The 24,029-nt window shown below is 46.2% G+C and overlaps 1 protein-coding gene across 1 annotated transcript in view; it reads right to left on the reverse strand.

Moving 5' to 3' along the window:
- The window catches only part of HECW2 (HECT, C2 and WW domain containing E3 ubiquitin protein ligase 2), a 207,840-nt gene that overhangs the window by 167,080 nt on the left and 16,731 nt on the right, over positions 1 to 24,029 (reverse strand). The window contains 1 exon segment of the mRNA XM_015406124.1: positions 6,059 to 6,166. Within this exon segment, the coding sequence (XP_015261610.1) occupies positions 6,059 to 6,166 (108 nt within the window).

Consider the following 24,029-nt stretch of genomic DNA (forward strand, 5'->3'; position numbering starts at 1 on the left):
TGTTAAGCAGGTTATATTGAGAAATGTGGGCGGGGAAAACAGTTCTCCACTCCTGCAGTGTCCACTGCCAACGACAGACACAGAATTAGCAGTTGCTTCTAAATCCAAACCGAGGTTTCCTAAAAAAAGAAGAGGTTTTTATACCCTGCGTTTCTCTACCTTAAGGAGTCTCAAAGCGGCTTACAATCACCTTCCTTTCCTCTCACCACAACAGGCACTTTGTCAGGTCAGTGGGGCTAAGAAAGTTCTGAGAGAACTGGGACTGGCCCAAGGTCACCCAGCAGGCATTATGCGGAGGAAGAGTGGGTAATCAAACCCGGCTCTCCGGTTGTTCCACACCCTATCAATATTTACGCTAAAATATATATATAATTCCTTGGATGGTGTTGTTCATTCTTGCCCACCTGTGACTGGATAAGGGGCAGAATCACAATCAATGCTCCCTCTAAGCTGTGGAGTCTTGTGAGCAAAAATTCGACTTGGTGAGCGACTGACATTAAAGTTGTGAGCGAGCGATTTGCCTGCTGCATAAATCAGTTTGCTCTGGAGCCCTCCTTCCTGAGCGAAGACAAAAAGGTGCGAACCAGAGGCTAAGAAACTGAGCTGGCTCACACTCACTCAGCTTAGAGGGAACACTGATCACAATGCCTGCTCTTAAGCAGATGGAGACCTATCCAAAAACGAAACATGCCACTGGAACGGCACATCAAGACTTTCATTCTGGGCAGAGCTGCCTAGAAGTGCCTGCCAACCGGCGGGAGGGTTGCGGGAAGGTGAAATGGGCCCCCTCCCCTGCAATGCTGGCCGTGGTCTCACCTGGTAATTTATTTATTCATATCATTTATACCCCACCTTCCTCCCTAATGGGGACCCCAAAGCGACTTAACATCATTCTCCTCTCCTCCATTTTATCCTCACAACAGCCCTCTCGGGTAGGTCAGGCTGAGGGAGTGGGTGACTGGCCCAAGGTCACCCAGCGAGCTTCCGCTGCACAAGTGGGGATTCCAACCTGGGTCTCCAGATACTAGTCTGACACTCTTAACCACCTCACTACACTGGCTCTGGACACGATGCAGGGTAGCTCTAAGCAATCACCCAGATTCCTAGAGCTACCCGATGTCACTTATGGTTGTTGTTTTTTTAACCAGAAGTGATACAGCGTGCCCACACAAGGATGCCATTTTTATTTTTTTTTCCAGTGGTGGACAACAGGAGCTGGGGGGAGAGGAGGCCTCCCAGGCCTGTAGTTACAGTGGGACATTTCGGGGCTCTGCCCCCTCAAATGTGAGTCACGCCCCACAACAGGGACAGGAAGCAACACAGTCTATTGTTTCTGCCTACAAATAGTTGGAAAGGGAATGCTTTTCGTAAAGGGAACAAATGTTCACGAAAAGCACAAGCACAAAAAGTTTAGCTCAGCGCGAATATTTTGCTCATTCTGTTTTCCGGACAGCGTGGCCAGAACCCCTGAACGTGAAACAAAAAAACTCCTGCTTAGCTACAAAAAATATGGAAGGGACCAGGCCAGCCGCAACTTGTTAGCTTTACCTGAACCCTGACGGCAGCCCCGTAGCTAGGGAATTCTTTGGGAGGGGGCCTTGGGGGGGGCCGCCAGCTAATTAAATGGAAGTACAGTGCAGGTGGTAAGTTGGAGCACTTTGGGGGCAGCCCTGGAGGGAGGGGGCCCAGAAGAAACACAAGGGGGCTGGGCCCTGTGGGCCCCATGTTAGCTACGGGCCTGCCTGACGGTAAAACGTGAGTGTTGATGTCAGTTTGGTGTAGTGGTTAAGTCCATGGACTCTAATCTGGGAGAACCAGGTTTGATTCCCCACTCCTCCACTTGCACCTGGCTGGATGACCTTGGGCAAGCCATAGTTCTGATAAAAGCTGTTCTTGAAAAAGAGCAGTTTCTGTCAGAGCTCTCTCAGCCTCGCCTACCTCACAGGGTGTCTACTGTGGGGAGGGGAAGGGAAAGGAGTTTGTAAGCCGCTCTGAGACACCTTTGGGTAGTGAAGAGCGGGGCATAAATCCAATCTCTTCTTCTCTTCTTCTTCTTTACCCACTCCTTTAGCCTAGGAAGCAAAGACATGCTGCGCGCAAGAAAAATGCTATGCAAAAGCAATCGGAAAGCACAGTTTCCATCATACGCCAAGCAATGAAAACCTAATTTTTCCTTGTTGGATTTCTGCAGCCAAAAAGAGAGTAACATTTTACGCAGACATCACATTTGGATTCTTCTGCAGAAAACAGAAAGAGGTACCTACAGGCTCTTCTGAGGACACCAGTGCTGAAGTAGAAAGTCAGCTGCATTTCGGCGGGTGACAGCCGGAGGGCGCCAGTTTATTGCAATTGCGACCAGAGCATTATAGGTCACAGGCGCATCTCCCACCCTTTCACGATGCTCCCCCTCACGTCCTTTACAGTATATTTATGCATGTAGAACCTTCACATTTGTATTCAATCTGTACTGAGGATTCCGGGCCGCAGCAGTTTTATTTCCACTACAGGTGTGTATTTTCAAGGCAGAGGAATTGTTTTCTTCAGAAAGCCAAGGGTGTGTTGTTGTTTTTTAGAATGAGCTTCATGTTACTAAAATAATTCTTCAATGTCCTGATATATCTATAGTTTTGGAAAAGTAGCCCTGTTGCTCTGCCGCAGAAGAGCTAAATTCGCATCCAGGAGCACTTTAGAGAGCAGCAAGATTTTCAGGCTATAAGTGTTTGAGAGTCAGAGCTTCCTTCGTCAGATACCCCCACAAAGGGTGCCTTGACTCTCAAAAGATTACGGTCGATTTCACATTACCTTTTTAAACCGCCTGGTTGCCGTTATTGGCCTGTCACGGAGGAAACTGGTACAGGGACGGCTGTTTCACACAGCATTTCCCTTCCGGTAAGAAGCCGTCTCTGAAGCGCTGTGGCCATTTCAAACTGTGCCACTTTCTTTTCCCGCCATTTTCCTCCGCGTGCACGATCTCCCTGAGAGGGTTTTTTTTAACAACGTATTGGAGCGCTATGACGCTGGTTTGACATCCTGTTATAGCGTTATAGCACTCCCAGTAGAACATTTAAAAAAAAAAAAAAGAGGAGAGATTGCAGGGCGGGGGGGGGGAAAGGGTGTGAAAAACCCGTCACTGGAGGAAGCGTTACGGGACATTTTACACAGCCCACTGCACCGATTCAGATGCAGAAGAAGGGATTGAAGACCTGAGGAAGGCAGTTTTCGTCAACAACGCCTCAGACACACTTCCCAAATGGGAGACAACCGGCACTGTATGAAAAGGTAACAGTCGGTTACTAAAACGGGTCTGTCTAAATGACAGAAAAAAAGTTAGTAACCAGTTCCTGAAACGGAATAGATAGGCTGTCTGAAATCCTTCTATATCTCGAAAATCTTGTTCTCTAACATGCTCCTGGACTCAAAGCCGGCCTGTCTAGAAAAGCGAATCATCTTTTTTGTTTTGTTTTGTAGTGCGCAAAAAAACCCATTTTGATATGGTTTCTTTTCAGAGGAAGGAAAACCCAGTGAGTGGCACACTATAGTTCATGTTTGATGGTCATTTGTTACTAGATCGGGATGCATAGAGGAACTGAACTCGACAGTGGCTAAAAGGGTAATTATGGACCAAGATCTTACTGGCTGAGAATTCTGGGGCAAGTGTGCTATAAATTAAAACTGAAGTCCAGCAGCACCTTGACAACTAGCAACATTTGCTTCAGGATGAGCTTTCATGAGCCAGAGCTCACTTCTTCAGATGAAGAGGAAATTATTGTGGAAATTCATATAGGGAAAGTTTCAGAAGTGGGGGAGGGAGGAGCAGAGGAAGAACAGAGAGGCTTGGTGTGAACCCTATCATAAATCTTCCAAGTGTGATGTTGTGTGTAAAGGGACTGAAAGGATTTTGTTGTTACACATAACAGTACAGGCACAGAATCACACCTGAAAGATTTCTGATGGGGTCCACACCAAACCTCTCACAGCTGCTGGATGACCTTCAGTGCGCCTTGGTGTCTAGTCATGCCGGCCACATGACCACGGAGATGTCTTCGGACAGCGCTGGCTCTTCGGCTTGGAAACGGAGATGAGCACCCTAACCCCCTAGAGTCAAATTCGATTGGCTTTCGAGCAAGGGAAACCTTTACCTTTACTTATGTGAGATGCAAGCCAGAAAAGGTTTGTATCTCTGTTTTGTGTGAGGCCCTGCAAGCTGTACCAACCAGGCATCAGTCTGAGAAAGATCTTCCCCTCGATACAGATGAAAAGTGAAGGGTAGATTGCATTATCCTGACCTACTGGAGCAGCAGAATGGCTCCATCTGAACGGCGATATTGAAACGGTACGTGCAAGCACAAATCATTTAATCCACATTTCTTTAACATTCTCCAATATAAATTGGGCGTTATAACAGGAGCAAGTTCCAAGGAATCTCCAAGAGCTATTGACATTGATGAGAGTCACTTTTTAAACGACAAGAGTACGGTCATTGTAAAATGGCCATCAAATCTATACAGTTCAATTCACTATTTTTTTAAAAAAGAATCTCACACTTAAACCTGGGTCACACTGGCCAAAAAGACTGATGTTCTTTGAGGGTTTTTTTTTTTTAAATGATGCTCTCTTTTAAACACACCAGTTTTCCCCCTCCCTCTTATTCCCCAGATTTTTATAAACAGTCTTTAGAAACAGGCACAGAAACATGTAGGGGAGCAATAAAAGGAAATGTCCAGATATTTTTCTAATGGCTCATCATCTACCTTCAAATTTCAGCCAATCCCTAACAAGCCGGTATATGTTCTTGGCACGCTCTTCTCGGCTTACTTTTCACCATCCTTTTAAAAACATTCTGCTCTGGATGCTAAATAAACACATTTGTTTTACTAGCAGAGAACTTATTTACTGATAATTTCAAATGATTAGATTTTTGGCACTGCCAATCTCCCTCCCCCCCCGCCCCGTTCAAATTCTGAAGCAAAGTGGCCTCCCTGAGGTCCCGGACTCCTCTGAAACCTTAAACTAAGGACCTTTTTTAAAAAACAAAAACAAAAAACGCCGGGGCGAAGCTTCGCCCAAGTGCATATCGCCAACCTAAAAAAAAAAGGCGGACAAAAATCGGAAGCCTCGGGCTTCCGAACGGAAGTAGCTCTACAACGGTGGAGAGCGATCAAACGGGGGGTAAAGTGATTACAACCGTTGCACTCAGGATACCACCACTTGGGGACCTAGTGGCAGAATACAACGGTTTAAAGCTCTTTGCAACAGTTAGGGACAGAAGGCAGATGTTCACCGTGTGAACGCCGGTAAGTACACCGATTCCAACCGACACCTATACCATTGCAAATGCCCTGTCTGAATGCACCCTGAGTGTCACAAAGTCTTTTAGGAAAAAAGCTATCAGAAGGAAGCAAGCATGCTTCCGCGTAACACAGAGATCTCCAACACGGTCCCCGCGGGCAGCATGGTGCCCACCGCCGAGTGTTTTCAGAAAGTGGGTGGAGCCAGCAGACCTTCTAGTTGGCCATTAGAAATCCGAAAGATATTGCCAGACTGTCTCTTAGCTAGGTAAATGTATACTTGCAGAAAGGTATCGGCTGGATATTAGGAAAAACCTTTTCACAGTCAGAGTGGTTCAGAGGTGGAATCAGCTGCCTAGAGAGGTGGTTGGCTCCCCTTCACTGACAGCTTTCAAGAAGAGGCTGGACGGATATTTGTCAGGGATGCTCTAGGCTGGTCCTACATCGGGCAGGGGGCCGGACCAGATGGTCTGTATGGCCCCTTCCAACTCTAGGATCCTATGATTCCATATGCATGAAATTATTTTAAGCAATATGTTCAATTTTTTTAAAGCATCCAGTTAAACAGAGTTTGTGCTTGAAGCGCTACTATCAGAGTTACGCGTAACATCACTCCCTGACGTCTTGTCGTTGGCCCCGCCTCCCTTGACGGCCATTTTGTGGTCGGCGCCCACTGCCTGGTGTCAGATTTCCCAAGCTATCCGTTGGCTCAAAAAAGACTGAGGACCTCTGGCGTACCAGAGAGTCAGTATAACCACGCCAGTACTTACGTTCCATAAAATAAGGGCCAGGTTCAATTCGCCAGACGATTTGCCCTTTCTGTGTCCCCGTCACACCTCGATTCTTGGAATCCCAGAAGTTCGCTGGCGAGTTCTCATCTGAAAGGCAAAGGGGAAAAGAGGTTAGCTAAGTCACGTGACTATGATGTCAGGAACCCGGGGTTGCCAGCTCTGGGTTGGGAAATTCCTGGAGATTTAGGGATGGGACCTAGGGAGGGCAGACTTTGAGAAGGGGAGGGGCCTTGGTGGGGTACAAGGCCATAGAGTCCACCCTCCAAAGCAGCCATTTCCTCCAGGGGAACTGATCTCCATAGTCTGGAGACCAGCTATAATTCTGGGACGTCTCCAGGCCCCACCTGGAGGCTGGCAACCCTAACCCAGAGCCATGTTATTGACAGTTCAGGAACAGAGATGTGCAATTTCCAGATATTTTGAAGCCATGGGGGGAGGAAAGTCTCTTCACAGGATTTTTGTGAATAAAAATTTAAAACGTGGTAGAAATTGAAACACACGCAATGATTACTTTCTTGTCAAACCTAACCACACCGTGCCACTTTAACGACATAAAGTCCATCATTTATACCTGCTAGCAAATCAAATTGTAATACTTAGCATATTTATGCAATTTAAAAGTACAAATGTCTTTTTTTTTTTTAAGAAACAGAATTATGAATATACCGAATATTAGAGAGACAGCACTACTGTCCTGTCTTGGCACCTTTATCTTAGTTTCTGCTGCCTGAGAGGTAGGGAAAATAAAACTTGAAAAACAGGAAAGCACAAATTTTGTATCCAATAAAACAAACATTATTTATTTAATATCTCCTAAGATACAGGCTCAAGGGGTTAAGACGCTGAAACTGTAGATCGGAAGTTCAGCAGTCCGAGACCCGAGTGCGCCGCACGACGGAGTGAGCTCCCGTCTCTAGTTCCAGCTCCTGCCAACCGAGCAGTTCGAAAGCAAGGAACTGCAAGTAGATAAATAGGTACCACTTCGGTGGGAAGGTAACAGCGTTCTGTGCGCCTCGGTGTCTAGTCAGGCCGGCCACATGACCACGGAAAACGTCTTCGGACAGTGCTGGCTCTTCACGGTCAGAGTGGTTCAGAGGTGGAATCAGCAGCCTAGGGAGGTGGTGAGCCCTCTAGAATCGGATTTGACTGGCTTTCAACAAGGGAGACCTTTACCTTTACTTAAGATACAGGGGGCCCTGACCTGGATATCCCAGGCTATTCTGATCTTGGTCCGATTTCAGAAGCTAAGCAGGGTCGGTCCTGGCTAATATTTGGATGGGGGAATACCAAAGCCATGACACAAAATCAGGCAACGGCCAACCACCGCTGAACGCCTCTTGCCTGGAAAACCCTACAGGGTCACCACAAATCAGCTGTGACGACAGCACTTAAAATGTGTTAAGTCGCTCACTTAACAAAGCAGTCGGAGAGTGATTCAGCAAGAACACGGCTTTATTCTTCAGAACGCACAAAACTCCAACACGGTACAACATCAGATAGCCAGAACCCATCAAACGCAGTTTAACAGCAGCTGTCCTGCTTTTAAACATTCCCGGCTAATGTAGCCACACCCACCGTACACATAACCAACCAATAAGGTTGAAGACATAAAGACCAATCACGAGCGTTCCCGCTCTGGGAAGTGATTGGATGGTACTTCCTGGGCTAGTACTCCGATTGGTTACATTTGGATCCTAGCCCAGGGCGAAGCTTAACATTGCGTTCTTATGAGATGTTTCACATAAGTCATTCCATGCATTCAAGTGGCTTTGAATACATAACAAAATGAACACCAAATCTTTACACATTTATCTGCTATTTTGACATATTTATTGCTTTACAACTGCTGACCTTATAACCTTAGCTTGTTCTTTAGTTTGCCTTTGCACGTCTTCATCACGGTTACATGCTAATTTGCTGCTCAGCCCCTGTCTATAAGGTGGAACATCACCTACCATTCCAGTGCAAACGAAAGCTCATACCTTGAATAAAACTTTATTAGTCTTAAAGGGGCCACTGGACTCTACATTTGTTCTTTTGATAAAGACTGTGCTTTGGTTTTCTGCCCTTCTCAGAAAGGTTGGCTGCTTCTTTGCTTCACTTGTATTTTCGTGCAAAAGGATTTAAGGTGAAATTCTTGACAGGCTAAGGCATGGGTGTCAAACATGTGGCCCGGGGACCGGATCAGGCCCGCAGTGGAACTGGCTGTCCTCTGCTGCTTCTTCCAGTTCTGCTGCTGCTGCATCATCGTAGGTTTGCAGCTTACAGACACACACCTGAGCAGCATACTCAAGATTGCAACAGCACAGACATTTTGGCGCAGTAATTCAGAGCAAGAGGTGTCCGTTATCGGACACTGTGAAATAAACAAAATATTGCAAGAGTGCTGATGTTTTAATTTTACGTTAAAAAAAAACCCTTTGTGTTCGTGTCCTTTATAAAGTTTATATTTCGAGCCTGATGTTACAAAATAAAAACGAAAAAGTATTTAATAAAAGATGGGCTAAGGTATATGAATGGATGAAGAGGTTAAATGTGTAAGACTCTTTAATATATGTTAACAATGGTTTGGAAAACAAATACTGTAAAAGTTAATACAATATTTGTGAAGAATGTTTATAGAATGTAAATTATGTTAAAATCAATTTAATTTTTTTTAAAATATATATATAAAGTTTATATCTCCGCTACCTGGCATTACCTTTTATGACACCCATGGCCCGGCCCGACAAGGTCTCATTTATGTCAGGTCCGGCCCTCGTAACAATACCCCTGGGCTAGGGTTTTGGGCACCTCTGCAGGCCTCTGCTTTGTACAGAGACCACGGATCTCCTGTCAACATCCTTTCACCGAGAAGCCGTGTTGGTCTACAGCAGAACAGCAACATTCAACTCCAGCAGCACTTTGGCGACCAACAAAATGTTCAGGGGGTGAATTTTCGAGAGTCAAAGTTCCTTTCGTCAGACAGACCCTGAGAACTTTCTTATCCTCGCATTTCCAGGTGTTCCCGATTATCCATGTGGTCCAGTTACTAAAAGCCTCCCTGGAGCATTAGTGACCGAGACTCTCCGTTCTGAATGCTCATTAACTGCCGACCTTTATTACTGTCCAACTCGTGCTACTTGGATGGTCAGCTTGTACCTCGACCCGGTGTGCAATCCAAGCGCAAGGGTTGAACTGCAGGTCACGACAATAGAAGCAGAGCTGTGTTGCCAAACACAGTCTTGTCTCATCTAAACTGGGCGTGGGAGGCAATTGGAGAATGCCTGAAGGGCCACGAGGGAAGGGATTTCGTATCTGGCTGTCAGCCACTGCATGGAAGGTTGACGATAAATGCCTGGATAGACACGGCTTTCTTTACTCTCCAGACAGGGTTGCTAGCCCTTGCTTGCGAAATTCTTGGAAATTTGGGGGGTGGAGCGTAGAAAAGGAGGAGGAGGAGGAGAAGAGATTGGATTCATACCCAACTCTTCACTTGGGAGCCTCAGAGCAGCTTATAAACTCCTTCCCCTCCCCACAACAGACACCCTGTGAGGTAGGTGGGGCTGAGAGAGCTCCGACAGAACCCGCTCTTTCTCAAGGACAGCTCTGACAGAACTACGGCTTGCCCAGGGTCATCCAGCCAGGTGCGAGTGGAGGAGTGGGGAATCAAACCCGGTTCTCTCATATTAGAGTCCGCGCACTTAACCACTACACCAAACTGGCTTTGGGGGTGGAGCTAGGAGAGGGTGGGGTTTGGGGAGGGGAGGGGCCTCAGCACGGAACAATGCCGCAGAGTCCACCCTTCAAAGCAGCCATTTTCTCCGGGGGAGCTGATTTCTGTCAGCTGGAGATCAGCTGTATAAGCGGGAGATCTCCAGGCCCCACCTGGAGGCTGGCAACCCTAGACCCAATCAAACCCAGTTCTCCCACATTAGAGTCCGTGCACTTAACCACTACACCAAACTGGAGGAGGAGGAGGAGGAGATTGGATTTATACCCTGCCCTTCACTTGGAGTCTCAGAACGGCCTACAATCTCCTTTCCCTTCCCCTCCCCACAACAGACACCCTGTAAGGTAGGTGGGGCAGAGAGAGCTCTAAGAGAACTGCCCTTGAGAGAACAGCTCTGAAAGAACTTGGAAATGACCCAAGGTGACACCAGCAGCTGCACGTGGAGACATGGGGAATCAAAACCTGGTTCTCCCAGATTAGAGTCCGCGCTCCTAACCACTACACCAAGCTGGGAGGGGAGGGAAACCCCTAGGGATATGAGTCCATGAAGTCCACCCTCCAAAGCTGACGTTTCCTCCAGGGGACCTGATCTCTGTTCCCTGGAGATCACTTGTGATTCCAGGAGATCTCCAGACACCACCTGGAGGTTGGCAACCCTATATCCAGCTTACCTAAGGGACCTAAGGTCCAGCTTACCTAAGGGACCACCTTTCCTCATATGTTCCCCCTCGAGCACTTCGGTCTGGGACCCAACACCTCCTGGCAATGCCAGGTCCCAAAGAGGCCAGGCTGGCCGCTACCAGGGCCAGGGCTTTCTCGGTGGCGGCTCCTACCTGGTGGAATGAGCTCCCGGAGGAGATCCGGGCCCTGCGGGACCTTATGCAGTTCCGCAGGGCCTGTAAGACGGAGCTCTTCCACCAGGCGTATGAGTAGGAGCCGCAACTAACATCACCGCTATCCCATCTCTACCTGGCCCTGGATGAGGTGAACATCAGTCCCTGGAGCAGATGAGGCTGAGCAGTTATAGAAATGCCATCTGATATTATGTTGAACATCTAGAGCACTCCAGTCTTTGATTGTTATGAATGCTTTTGTACTGTGGGATTTATAAATGTTTTTAAGTTGTTTTATATTGGCGTTTGCCACTTGTAAGCCGCCCTGAGCCCGCATTGCGGGGAGGGCGGGGTATAAATTGAATTAAATAAATAAATAAATAAATAAATATCCCAATTTAGGCCGCCTGCACCAATGCACTGAAGCACTACAGTTGGCTCTGTATTCCTGATCTCCCCATTCATTGATCTCCTCTACAGAGTCTATTACCAGAAACCTCGTTTCTCCCAGCTAGTATTTGGCAATGGAAGCGAACCCGAGAAGCGAATAAAACGACTGGAATACACCACTATGGAAAAAAAAAGCAACACGAGAGACAGAGAATGGAATTCCTAGCTCTCCTGCCTGGTGGAACGGGGGCTGCTGCAGTCAAATGTGATTTCGGCCTGAGTATATGGAACTGACAAAGATCTAGAAAGGCGGCCGTCTTGTCTCTGGCCTAACAAAGAGTATATTTTTGCTACTTTTCTCTAAATTGGCTGGCAAACAAAAACCAGGCAGGCTTGTGCTGTTCTGAGATTAGCACTACCTGCCTACATGTTTCCTTGCTAACTACCTGCAGTAAATAGTTTCCTATACTATAAAAAAACACCTTCAGCCTCCACTGCTGCTACATTCCAAAGGAAACTCATCCTGGGGAAGATGACTCAAAACTGAAATTTCCCACAAGAACATAAGAGAAGCCAATGTTGGATCAGGCCAGTGGCCCATCCAGTCCAACACTCTGTCACACAGTGGCCAGAAATACCAGGTGCCATCAGGAGGTCCACCAGTGGGGCCAGGACACCAGAAGCCCTCCCACTGTTGCCCGCTCCCCCAAGCACCAAGAATACAGAGCATCGCTTGCCCCAGACATGCGAACATAAGAGAAGCCATGTTGGATCAGGCCAGTGGCCCATCCAGTCCAATACTCTGTGTCACACGGTGGCCAGAAATACCAGGAGCCATCAGGAGGTCCAGCAGTGGGGGCGGGACACTAGAAGCCCTCCCACTGTTGCCCCCTCCCCGCCCCCAAGCACCAAGAATACAGAGCATCGCTTGCCCCAGACATGCGAACATAAGAGAAGCCATGTTGGATCAGGCCAGTGGCCCATCCAGTCCAATACTCTGTGTCACACAGTGGCCGGAAATACCAGGGGTCATCAGGAGGTCCAGCAGTGGGCCAGGACACTAGAAGCCCTCCCACTGTTGCCCCACCCCCACCCCAGGCGCCAAGAATACAGAGGATCACTTGCCCCAGACCGAGAGTTCCTATCTATACCTTGTGGCTAATAGCCACTGATGGACCTCTGCTCCATATGCTTATCTAATTCCCTCTTGAAGCCGTCCATGCTTGTAGCCACCGCCACCTCCTGTGGCAGTGAGTTTCATGTGCTAATCACTCTTTGGGTGAAGAAGGACTTCAGGAAAGGGGGAGGGAGCAGCATAAAGCAGTATACAGATAACAGATATAATCCTCAACTGAGTCAGCTGATGTTATAATTCTGAAATACCGAAAGAAACAGAGAGATTACTGCTAATGGTTTATCCAGTTACTGATAATGGTTCTGTCGATTTATTTGTGCAAAATTACTAACCAGGACAGAGAGGGAAGGCGGCATGGAATAACCCAATCTCATCATATTTCAGGAGCTAGGAATGGTTGGTACTTGGAAGGGAGACCACCAAGGAAGACTCTGCAGAGGAAGGCAATGGTAAGCCACCTCTGCTTCTCAGATCTTGGCAGCTAAGCAAGGTGTGTACTTGGAAGGGAGACCACCAAGGAAGACTCTGCAGAGGAAAGCAATGGCAAAACCACCTCTGCTTAAATGCTTGCCTTGAAAGCCCCTTGCTGGGGTAGCCACAAGTCATCTGCCACGTGTCGGCACTTATGTATGTATAGGGTAGAGTAGATACTTTAAAAAAGAAATTACATATGGATGCCTATGGATGGTAGGCAACATGGTATGGCCTGATCTCGTCAGATTTCCAAAGCTAAGCAGGATGAGTACTCGGATGGGGGAACCACCGAGGAAAGCTCTGCAGAGGAAGGCGATGGCAAACCACCTCTGCTTCTCAGAACTCGGAAGCTAAGCAGGATGGGTACTCAGGGGACCACCAAGGAAGACTCTGCAGAGGAAGGCAATGGCAAACCACCTCTGCTTCTCAGAACTCGGAAGCTAAGCAGGATTATTCGGATGGGGGAACCACCAAGGAAGACTCTGCAGAGGAAGGCAATGGAAAACCACTTCTACTTCTCCCTTGCCTTGAAAGCCCCTTGCAATACGTTGGCTGCAACTCGACGACACTTTAACCACATACACCAACAAGGACCTGTGCTTAAGCATCATATTGCGTAAGAGCTTGATAACTTACTTTCAGATTGTCTTTAATGAGACAGTTGTAGCCAAAGGCAGCCTAGATATGGTCTCCCAACTGAAAACACACAAAGCTGTAGAAATAACTAAGTAGGAGAGCAATTGTTTACGGCCCCAATCTATTTATTCTGCAGTACCCGTTTGGGATTTATTTGGCCTCATTATACAATCTGGGGATTTCAAATTATCGTTGTGCGTGAGTCACGTTGCTACTCGCATGCAAACTTCTAGACAGGTTTCCAAAGCTCAGAAAGGTATTCAGAAATACACAATATATGTACACATGAGGGGGTTGCTGTCAAGTTGCAGCCGACTTATGTTGACCCCGCAGGGTTTTCAAGGCAACAGACGTGGTTTGCCACTGCCTCCCTCTGCGTAGTGACCCTCGCATTCCTTGGTGGTCTCCCATCCCAATACTGACCTGGGCTGACCCTGCTTAGCTTCCTGACGAGATCGGGTTAGGCTGGGCAGTCCAGGTCAGGGTCGAATACACAAGTCACACACGGCAATCGGCCTTGAGTCCCATCAAGGAAGGCAGAATATAAATAACACAAATAAATAAAAGTTCTGCCTTGTGGTTTCCTCAAAGGCTACGAAAGCGTCAGCTGATGTTCTTTCCTTTCTTCTAACCAGCTGAAATTGTAAACTGAGATTTGAACCTGACACTTGGGTTGGCTACAGAGACAGAGAGAGAGAGACAGACAGAGACACAGACAGAGACAGAGAGACAGAGAGATACTTGAAGGGTTAAGAGAAGAGGCGACTGGACATACCCTGCCCTTCACTACCCGAAGGAGTCTCAGAGTGGTTTACAAACTCCCTTCCCCTCCCCACAACAGACACCCTGTGAGGTAGTTGGGGCTGAGAGAGCTCTTTCCAGAACTGTCCCTGTGAGAACAGCTCTGGTCACAACTACGGCTTGCCCAAGATCATCCAGCCAGCTGCAAGCAGAGGAGTGGGGAATCAAACCCGGTTCTCCCATGCAAGCGGAGGAGTGGGGAATCAAACCCGGTTCTCCCAGATTAGAGTCTGCACACTTAACCACTGCACCAAACTGGGGGTATGAGCTTTCAAACCTCCCTCTGACCCCCAAAATAATAAGAACATAAGAGAAGCCATTAGCCCAGATTAGAGTCAGTTTGGTGTAATGGTTAAGTGGCTCTGGTTTAAAGGAAGTCTTTAAAACCTGCTGGGGAGAGGCGGGGGCCTCTGCTCCCCAACACAATGACATCACTTCTGTGTGACTAACATCATCACGCTGGGGACACCCCACCCCCTCCAGTAACGCACGCCCCCCAAAGTCCCCCGCTGAGGGCTTTGAGGGACCTGGCAACTCCAGCCCACGAGTTCCTGGACGGCATTGTACCAAGGGCAGCGGCATTACCGCAGATGGTCCACGAAGCTGCAGGGAAGGATGAATGTGAAAGACTTTCTGAAGGCCTGGGGGCGGGGGGAGAAATGGTATCACCTCTGCTGCTCAGACTTTTAACCTGCATTACCTAAGTTTGAGTTTTTACAGAAGAGTGTCCTATTTGGATTGTTGCAAAGGGATAGGCACATTAGTCTGTCGCAGCAAAATAAAACAAAATTCCAACGACGCCTTAAAGACTAACAACATTTATTTCAATAGGAGTGTCCATGAATTACAGCTAGCTTTGCCAACCTCTAGGTGGTGTCTGGAGATCCCAGGGAATAAAACAATACATAAAGTTCCGCAGGGCCTGCAAGACGGAGCTCTCCCACAAGGCTTTCAACTAGGAGCCGCCGCCCCCAACCACCAATGAACCGGCCCGTAGTACTAACATCTGGCCGCCACCCCTGTGCTCCGGAAGATAACTGAGCGAAAATTGTCTGGTTGTATGGTCATTTCAGCACACCATCTTATGCATTCAGTGTATTCGCACTAGCACTTTATGAGGCTTTGCTTTATTTTATTGTATTGACTTTTAAACTGTTTTTATGTGAATGTACTGTCACCTACAGACCAATTATGTAAGCCGTCCTGAGCCCGCTCGCGGGGTAGGGCGGGTTATAAATGTAATAAATAAATAATAAAATAATAATAGAACAATATAACGATGGCGGGCATCTGACAGTCAGCTGGCAACACTCCTTCACCCAAATTTACTCAAATTTCTCTCCCCTTCCACCATTCACACTCCTGCTCAATTCAATTTTCCCCACTGTTTGCAATGCAATCATCAAAATCATATTTTAAATGTTTTTTTTGGGGGGGAATACGTTTTTTAGAAGTCTGTTCAGCATAGTCTTAGGTAACAAATCAAGAGCACTTTGAGTTTATATCAATCTGAAATACCTAAAAAGTCATCCAAATGAGCTACCAGAACCCAGAACTTCATGTCACCCCTTCCCCGCCCCCCCGAATCTTGGTAAAAGGCCTAAGTTACAAAAGGACTCTTTTAAAACACAAAACAAAACCGAAGAAGGGACCACTTAGAGCATACTGTATTCAGCCGAGCCCTCATCTTTAAGTTTAGCTATTTAACTTTATCTTTAAATTTTAATTTGACTTTAAATATTTAAATCTGAAAAAGTATGCATGAACACGAAAGCTTAGACCTTCAGGAGAAGAAATTTTAAGAAAAACTTTGGAAACGGCAGAAACGGACAAATTAACTCTGACTTTGAAAGGACAACCAGAAACCACATTTGAAAATACATGGTCAAGATTTTATAAGTGGTTGGAAGAATACAATAAGTAAATTATATAGACATTTAACAGTTGTTAAGGATATATAAAGTACTGTTTTGATCTATTTGCAAGTGATATACGTAACGATATAAGGTGAAATATATAAATGGATGATAAATCAGGCATGAGTTTGTCAAGAAGGAATTGTAGGAATAATTTCCCCTCTTTCGTGTTTATGTCTTTAAAATAAAATAAAATTGGAAAAAAGAAAGAAAGAAAGCTTAGACCCAAAATAAAACTTTGTTGGTCTTATAAGGTGCCACTGGGCTCGAACTCTGTTCCGTTTAAATGTTAAAATATTTGAATTTGGCACATACTTTTTGGCTGTTAGAAGAATCCATATAAGTAAAACTGTCCCGGGGGGGGGGTCAATTGAGGTTACCTTTTCCAAAGGATTTAAGTAATTTTAAAGTTAGAACACTTTCACGGAAAAATAAGCCCCACTGAACACACCTGAGGGTTTTTTGTTTTGTTTTTAAAATATTTTATTTATAACTTTTAACTTTAAAACATATAAACAGCGATGTACTTTTCATGAGTAAAAACAGCTACAATATACTTAACGAAGAATAAGCATTCAATCAAACCACGATAGACCATTCAAACCATTAACTACAGTAAATGTTAATAACATTGATATAGACTGACTCTAGTATTTTTGCACTTATGTAGATATAATTTAATTCGATAGGCAAGTTCAAAAGACCATTATTATCTCTTTATATCGTTGGGGGATTGAGTGAGAAGGGACTATCACATCTATAAATGATGCTTCCATAAATGGGAGCCATTATGCATAGAATAGGGATTGTGATTTGTATGGAACACACCTGAGTAGGATTCTAAGTAAACCCACTTAGCATCGCTTTATCACGCTGCCTTCTACTCTTACCTGCTGTATCCTGCAGGGATGCTGTAAACCGACCGCTCGGGTCCATTCCCGGTCAGTTTAGCAATCTGAAGACACTCTGCAAGAGAGGCCTGTTTTCCAAAATAAGGTTTATGCTATCCGTAGGACAAGTCTGCTCTCCGTTTTAAGTAAGGCATTCTCCTCGGGAAAGGCTGTCCCCAGACACTGGGCCACCCGGTCCGTGGCATGATCACAAATTCACTTGAAAATATCCTTCTCTGCTGCTCATCTTCCTCTTTGTTTTAAGAAAGTGCTCTTGTGTACCCAGGATTATTTTAAAAGGAGCCTTTGACAGACTCTTAAGATGTTCCAAGGGCTTATCTCTGCGCACCATCACCTGACAGTTATTTGCAGCCACCCTCCCCTTTGAAGGGCACTGGATGCAAACTCTTCATCCTCCCTCTGTTTCCTTCCTTTACAATTTTCCATGGGAGAATCCTGAAGGACTGGTCAGCGCCCAGGGCAGTCTGGTACAGACTCTGAGATAAACAGGGAGATTTTCTTTTTAAAAAATAAAAAGCCAGAAATGACAAGCACATTAGTCATAAAAACAAATATAAGAATGGTCCATTTCTTCTACTGGTTGCCTCTACTTTAAATGAGGTACTATAACAAGGCCTATGTCTGGGGCCACTGATGCTCTGTACTCTTGGGGGGCAACAGTGGGAGGGTTTCCGGAGTTCTGGCCCTGCTGGTGGACGTCCTGAGGGCACCTAGGTTTTGGCCACTGTGTGACACAAGAGTGTTGGACTGGATGGGCCATTGGCCTGATCCAACATGGCTTCTCTTATGTTCTACCTACCTACCTACCTATCTATCTATGTCTGGGGCAGTGATGCTCTGTATTCTTGGAGGATAGCTAATAAACTCTTCATGGCTTAAAAGATGTTATCATGTTAAATCAAATCATGAAACATTAATATTTGAAGTGCCACCAAATGCTTAATTGACCCATAAACAGACCGGCAACTTTGGTCCCTGGGGACTTTCCTATTTATCTTCCAAGTGCAGATGAAAACAACATTTTTTAAATTCGCAAGTAAACAGGGGACAAAATAGATAAGAGCACAGATGCCCGTTAAAAGAGAAATTAGCTCTGGATAGCCCAAGTTGAAGGAACTAATCTGGACCCGGACTTCGTATCCCATGGGGCATTACAAAACCAGTACGTTTAGATCAGTGCTCTGCTACCCTTCCAGGTGCAGGACATACCTTTAACCCCTAGGGGGCAGCATGGAGTGGACAATGCTGCCAGTAGGTGACATCACAGTCAGGTGACAGGAAGAGGCGGAGCCAGAGTAATGCAGTGGTGTCAAGGCCTGGTCAATGGGCAGATCAAGAAAACTGGGGCCAGTAAACACAAGCCGAACACCGGGAGGTGTGCCACAGCAAACAGTCAACAAATAATTAAAGCCACAGAGGAATCTTCTCCTCATCTCAGTGCCCCTTTCAGCTTGCAGCCTTGCTCTCTAGGCATGCACAGCATAAGTATATTCCACTGCTCGATATGAATCAATGAGCCCCTAAGGGAATAAAGGGAAAGGAAAAAGGAAAGGATTACCATCAACACCTTCCAAACGCAGCAAAAAAGGCAGCTCCCCGAAGGCTCAAAACTCAGCAGTTGTGGCTCTGCAACGTACATGTGGATAATGATAAGGATAGGACCGTCACTGGATAAAGATAAGGTTGCCAAGCCCCCACGCAAGGTGGGTAGTTTTTTAATTTATAATAACCATCTTCAGGGGGGGGGGGGTGTCAACCCAGAATATCTCAAGACCAACTGATGGCCACAAAATTTTGCCAAAGCATCATAAACCAAACCAACCTTCTGCACTCAGATCCCCCACTATGGCTACCAGAGGAAAGGGCAGGCATGAATCTCGATTCCCATGTGGCTGAGGGTCACCAGTGTCCACAAACTCACCCTCTGGCTGCTGACGGTATCCTTCCATTGGCAAATTTAGGACCAAATAAAGGAACTCCAAACTTGTGCCCCACTAGCATTTCCAACATACAAGGTTCCTGATCTCACTCTAACCCACAGAGAAAACACATCTGGACAACCCAGCAACACTGAACTGTGTCTGTCTTCACAAATGATAGAACCCAGAAAGTTGAAGGTCTCCACGCTGAGTCATGTGTAACAATCTCACATCACTTGCAGGTTCTTCTCAATTCCCATGCATGCATGCCCAATTTGGATTGTGACTATAGCACATGTAGCAAAAGAACTTCAGCTCACGCAAACACACACACACACACACACAGAGAGAGAGAGAGTTTTCCTGATCTTCAGTAGTTAGGGCTGCCAAGTCCCCCCGGGGGGCGGATTTCCCCCTGCTTTGGAGGCCTGATTTCCGCCCCCGCGGAATTGGGCTCCGGGGGAAACCCCACCCCCACACGCGTGCCACCCAGATGTGACGTCATGACTCCGGGCAAGCTGGGGGTGGGGCCACAGCCATTTGAGGGGAAAACATAGAGTTTTCCCCTCAAATGGCTGTGGCCCCGCCCCCAGCGTGCCCGGTGTCATGACGTCACATCCGGGCGGTGCGCGCGCGCTTTGAGCGCGCCCACGCACTCAAGACGCCGGGCAGGAGCCCCCCACCACCAGGTAAAAAAGATTTGGCAACTCTATCAGTAGTCCCAGGCAGAGTTCCCTCTAAGCTGAGTTAGTGTGAGCTAGCTCACAGTTTGTAGCCTCTGGCTCACACATGGTTGTCTTGGCTCAGGAAGGGTGGCTCCAGAGCAAACTAATTTATGCAGCAGCCAAATCACTTGCTCACAGCTTTAATGCCAGTAGCTCACAAAGTAGAATTCTTGCTCACAGGACTCCACAGCTTAGAGGGAGCCTTGGTCTCAGGGACGCCTTATTTGGCCCATGGAGGAAACACAGGTGAACATTCATGGTTTCCACGAAACACCAGATATCACACCCTGAGGATAGCTAATAAACTCTTCATGGCTTAAAAGATGTTATCATGTTAAATCAAATCATGAAACATTAATATTTGAAGTGCCACCAAATGCTTAATTGACCCATAAACAGACCGGCAACTTTGGTCCCTGGGGACTTTCCTATTTATCTTCCAAGTGCAGATGAAAACAACATTTTTTAAATTCGCAAGTAAACAGGGGACAAAATAGATAAGAGCACAGATGCCCGTTAAAAGAGAAATTAGCTCTGGATAGCCCAAGTTGAAGGAACTAATCTGGACCCGGACTTCGTATCCCATGGGGCATTACAAAACCAGTACGTTTAGATCAGTGCTCTGCTACCCTTCCAGGTGCAGGACATACCTTTAACCCCTAGGGGGCAGCATGGAGTGGACAATGCTGCCAGTAGGTGACATCACAGTCAGGTGACAGGAAGAGGGGGAGCCAGAGTAATGCAGCGGTGTCAAGGCCTGGTCAATGGGCAGATCAAGAAAACTGGGGCCAGTAAACACAAGCCGAACACCGGGAGGTGTGCCACAGCAAACAGTCAACAAATAATTAAAGCCACAGAGGAATCTTCTCCTCATCTCAGTGCCCCTTTCAGCTTGCAGCCTTGCTCTCTAGGCATGCACAGCATAAGTATATTCCACTGCTCGATATGAATCAATGAGCCCCTAAGGGAATAAAGGGAAAGGAAAAAAAAGTTTGGTACTTAGCAGACCGAGGCAGAAGGCGTCCTACCAGCGCGGCGGTCAGAAGAGAACTGGCGGGATCTGCGTGCCCCTCCTTGGTCATGCGCAGTGGAGCCGGCGCGTGACCTGGGAGAGGCGCGAAAATCCCTTTTGCTAGCTATCGGTACCGAGAAGGTCAGCGCAGGCGCAGAGTATCCCAAGGGTGTGATGCACAGAGACCACGAAGAAGATGGAAAGGATTACCATCAACACCTTCCAAACGCAGCAAAAAAGGCAGCTCCCCGAAGGCTCAAAACTCAGCAGTTGTGGCTCTGCAACGTACATGTGGATAATGATAAGGATAGGACCGTCACTGGATAAAGATAAGGTTGCCAAGCCCCCACGCAAGGTGGGGAGTTCCCTGCCCCCCCCAAGCTCCTGTTTCCCACCACCACTGCTGCAGCAGGATGGAGAAAGTAATCTTAAAAAAAAAATTGCTGTTGGTTGATGGTGTGATGTCACTTCCGGGTATTCCCTGGAAGTGACATCACGCCGTCAGTCAACAGCGATTTTTTTAAAGATCAATTCCTCTATCAGTCCTTTCTAGGAATCATGAGGAACGTCCTTTCTAGGAATCACCTTTCTAGGAATCAGTCCTTTCAGGGAATCACCAGGACGTCAGTCCTTTCTGGGAATCACCAGGAACTCTACAGTTTATCATAGAGTTTCTTGCTACTCCTAGAGAGGCATGGCATCACCTTGGGCTTTCCCCAGAAGTGCCGTCATGCCATCGACAACAGCCCCAAATGGTTACCAGGTTGGCAACCCTAGATAAAGACCACCCGCTTAGGTCATAGGATCTCAAGGCTCCTCAGTTAAGGGCAAACGGAAGCCTCTTCTTAAACTACACTAATAACATAGCACAAGATGGGTAGCCGTGTTAGTCTGTCTGTAGTGGCAGAAAAGAGTAAGCGTCCAGTAGTACCTTAAAGACCCTTGAGAGTCTCTTGGGCTGCAAGGAGATCGAATCAGTCAGTCCTAAAAGAAATCAACCCCGACTGTTCCCTGGAAGGCCTGAAGCTGAAGCTCAAATACTTTGGCCACCAAATGAGAAGGGAGCACTCACTGGAGAAGACCCTGATGCTGGGAAAGACTGAAGGTCAAAGAAGACGGGGACGGCAAAGGATGAGATGGTCAGACAGAGTTATCAATGCAACGAACATGAAATTGAGCAAACTCCAGAGGATGGCGGAAGACAGGAGGGCCTGGCGTGATGTGGTCCATGGGGTCACAACTGTGCGACTGAACAACAACAACAAGCACCTTAAAGTCTAACAAGATTTGTGGTAGGGTATCCGCTTCCGTGAGTTACTGCTCAGTGTCTGAAGAAGTGAGCAGTGACTCACGAAAGCTCCTCCCCTGCCACAAACTGTTAGTCTTTAAGGTGCTACTGGACTCTTACTCTTTTTTAATAGCGTGGCAGCCACTGTAATGTGAGACCAACAGCTGTGTGATTCTTTTTTGTGTCACTGAAATGCCCCAGCCACGTGGAGCGGCTTATGTTGTGGTTGCTCTCCAGGCCAGAACTGAAAAGATGAATGGTGCTTGCATGGTAAGGAACATGGGCCCCTCCCACAGTTCCTCACATTATTCCAGTAAGCGCAGGATAGAGCCGGGACACAGGAAAGGGCCGTGGACGCAACAGCTCCCACGATTCCAGCACATAATAAGGAAAGAGCTAAAGGGAGAACTGAGGATTAGACTTCCCTACAGAAACCCTACTCAACATTGAGTGAGTCATAAATGAACGTGAAAAGCTATGTGCATTTCTGGAGAACAACAATAGGAAATGAGGTGTCTTTTTTTAGCAGCAGCTACAGAGTTTAGCCAGTGAGTTCCTGGTAAACAGCTCGGAGGTAAGAACTACCCTGATTGCAGGCAGTTACATACAGATGGAAGTAAATTGAATGGGAGTTCTGCACGTGCAAATCTGTGTTTTGGGTCACCACGGAAAGTCCCCCCCCCCCAATCAAAAAGTCAGAAGAGAATCCCAGCATCTCAGCCTTTCATCCCGCTCATAGCTTTGGCTTGCTTTGTGCTGGAATGGTGGCCAGTGGCCACTGGTATTAAGTAAACAACATGCCAACACATTTTGACTATTAGGCGCAAAAATGTCCAGTTTCCAGCCTGTTGCAGTAATCAGGGTATCCTAGAATAGAAATAACTGCGCACCAAATTTCAGCTACCTGGATGACCTGAAAATTGCTGTAACTGCTTGGGAGAGTACTTTGAATAATCTGTTTCGAAAGAAAGGTGGACAACTGTCCTATTTTCATATATTTCTGGTCAACCATGTATGTCAGTCTACTTAAACAACCAAGTTTTAGGCCTCTGGTACCATAAAGTACCACGAGTCGGTCTTCAAAATCCAAGAATATTACACTGTAAGAGGAACTAATTTTTCTTATAAGTCTGTGAGATGAAGAACCTATAAATTAAAATCAAAGTAGGATGTGCTGACGTAGAAATAATATTCGAATAATTCGCTCGTGATCTTACTACATCACTGGTCTATTAAGTACTAAGAAGAAGGAGAAGAGATTGGATTTATACCCCCCGCCCTTCACTACCTGAAGGAGTCTCGGAGCGGCTTACAAGCTCCATTCCGTTCCCCTCATCACAACAGACACCCTGTGAGGTAGTTGGGGCCGAGAGAGCTCTAAGAGAACTGCTCTTGAGAGAACAGCTCTGAGAGAACTATGGCTTGTCTTCTGTACTTCTATTCTCTTATGTACAAGGGACTCTCTGAACTAGAAATTTTCCTTCACTAGGATAATAGTAAGCTGGATTCATTCAGGTAAGAACTTTGGGGTGTTGGATAAACAGGGCTTATGTTTGAAAACAGTCTCCCGTGCTCTGAAGCCCTAACTAGAGATGTAAAATTTCCGGAAATTTTGAAGCTTGGAAAAAAACCCGGGTTTTTTCTGTTTTTTTTCGGGGGGAAACGGAAATTTTCGGAAAAATTGAAAAAAATGCTACATTAGCATTTCTTTTGTCTTTTCTAGATTGAAAGTCATTCTGTTACTTTAGGAACATAAAATATGACTATGGACATTTTTATTTGGCATGAAATTATCACAACTAGCATATTAAAAATATAGTGTATCCAAACAATTATTACAAACAGAAACCCACCCACATGCAAAAACAAAACTGAAACCTTTTTATTTTCTTCTGACAATAGCACCTCCTAAAGGAAGAAATGCATCTTGCATTGGAGAGTTCAGTTTGTAACCTAGGACTGGCTTGTCCTCAGTGCACAGAAATTAGATCAATCTGATACCATATATATATATATTTTAGAAATGATTTGGAAAATATTTGAACACCTTGTCTTAAAATATTTTATTAATCATGTTAAAATAAAACGTTCCATAATCAATTTCTTTTCTTTTTATATAAAACTTTTTTAGCCCTGGTTATGGTTATGTTTTATATATATTGGTTGTAATTGGGCCCCTGTACCTCTTTTTATGAAAA

This window comes from Gekko japonicus, unplaced genomic scaffold (assembly GCF_001447785.1).
Source record: "Gekko japonicus isolate JY-2015 unplaced genomic scaffold, Gekko_japonicus_V1.1 scaffold1690, whole genome shotgun sequence".
Lineage (NCBI taxonomy): Eukaryota > Metazoa > Chordata > Lepidosauria > Squamata > Gekkonidae > Gekko > Gekko japonicus.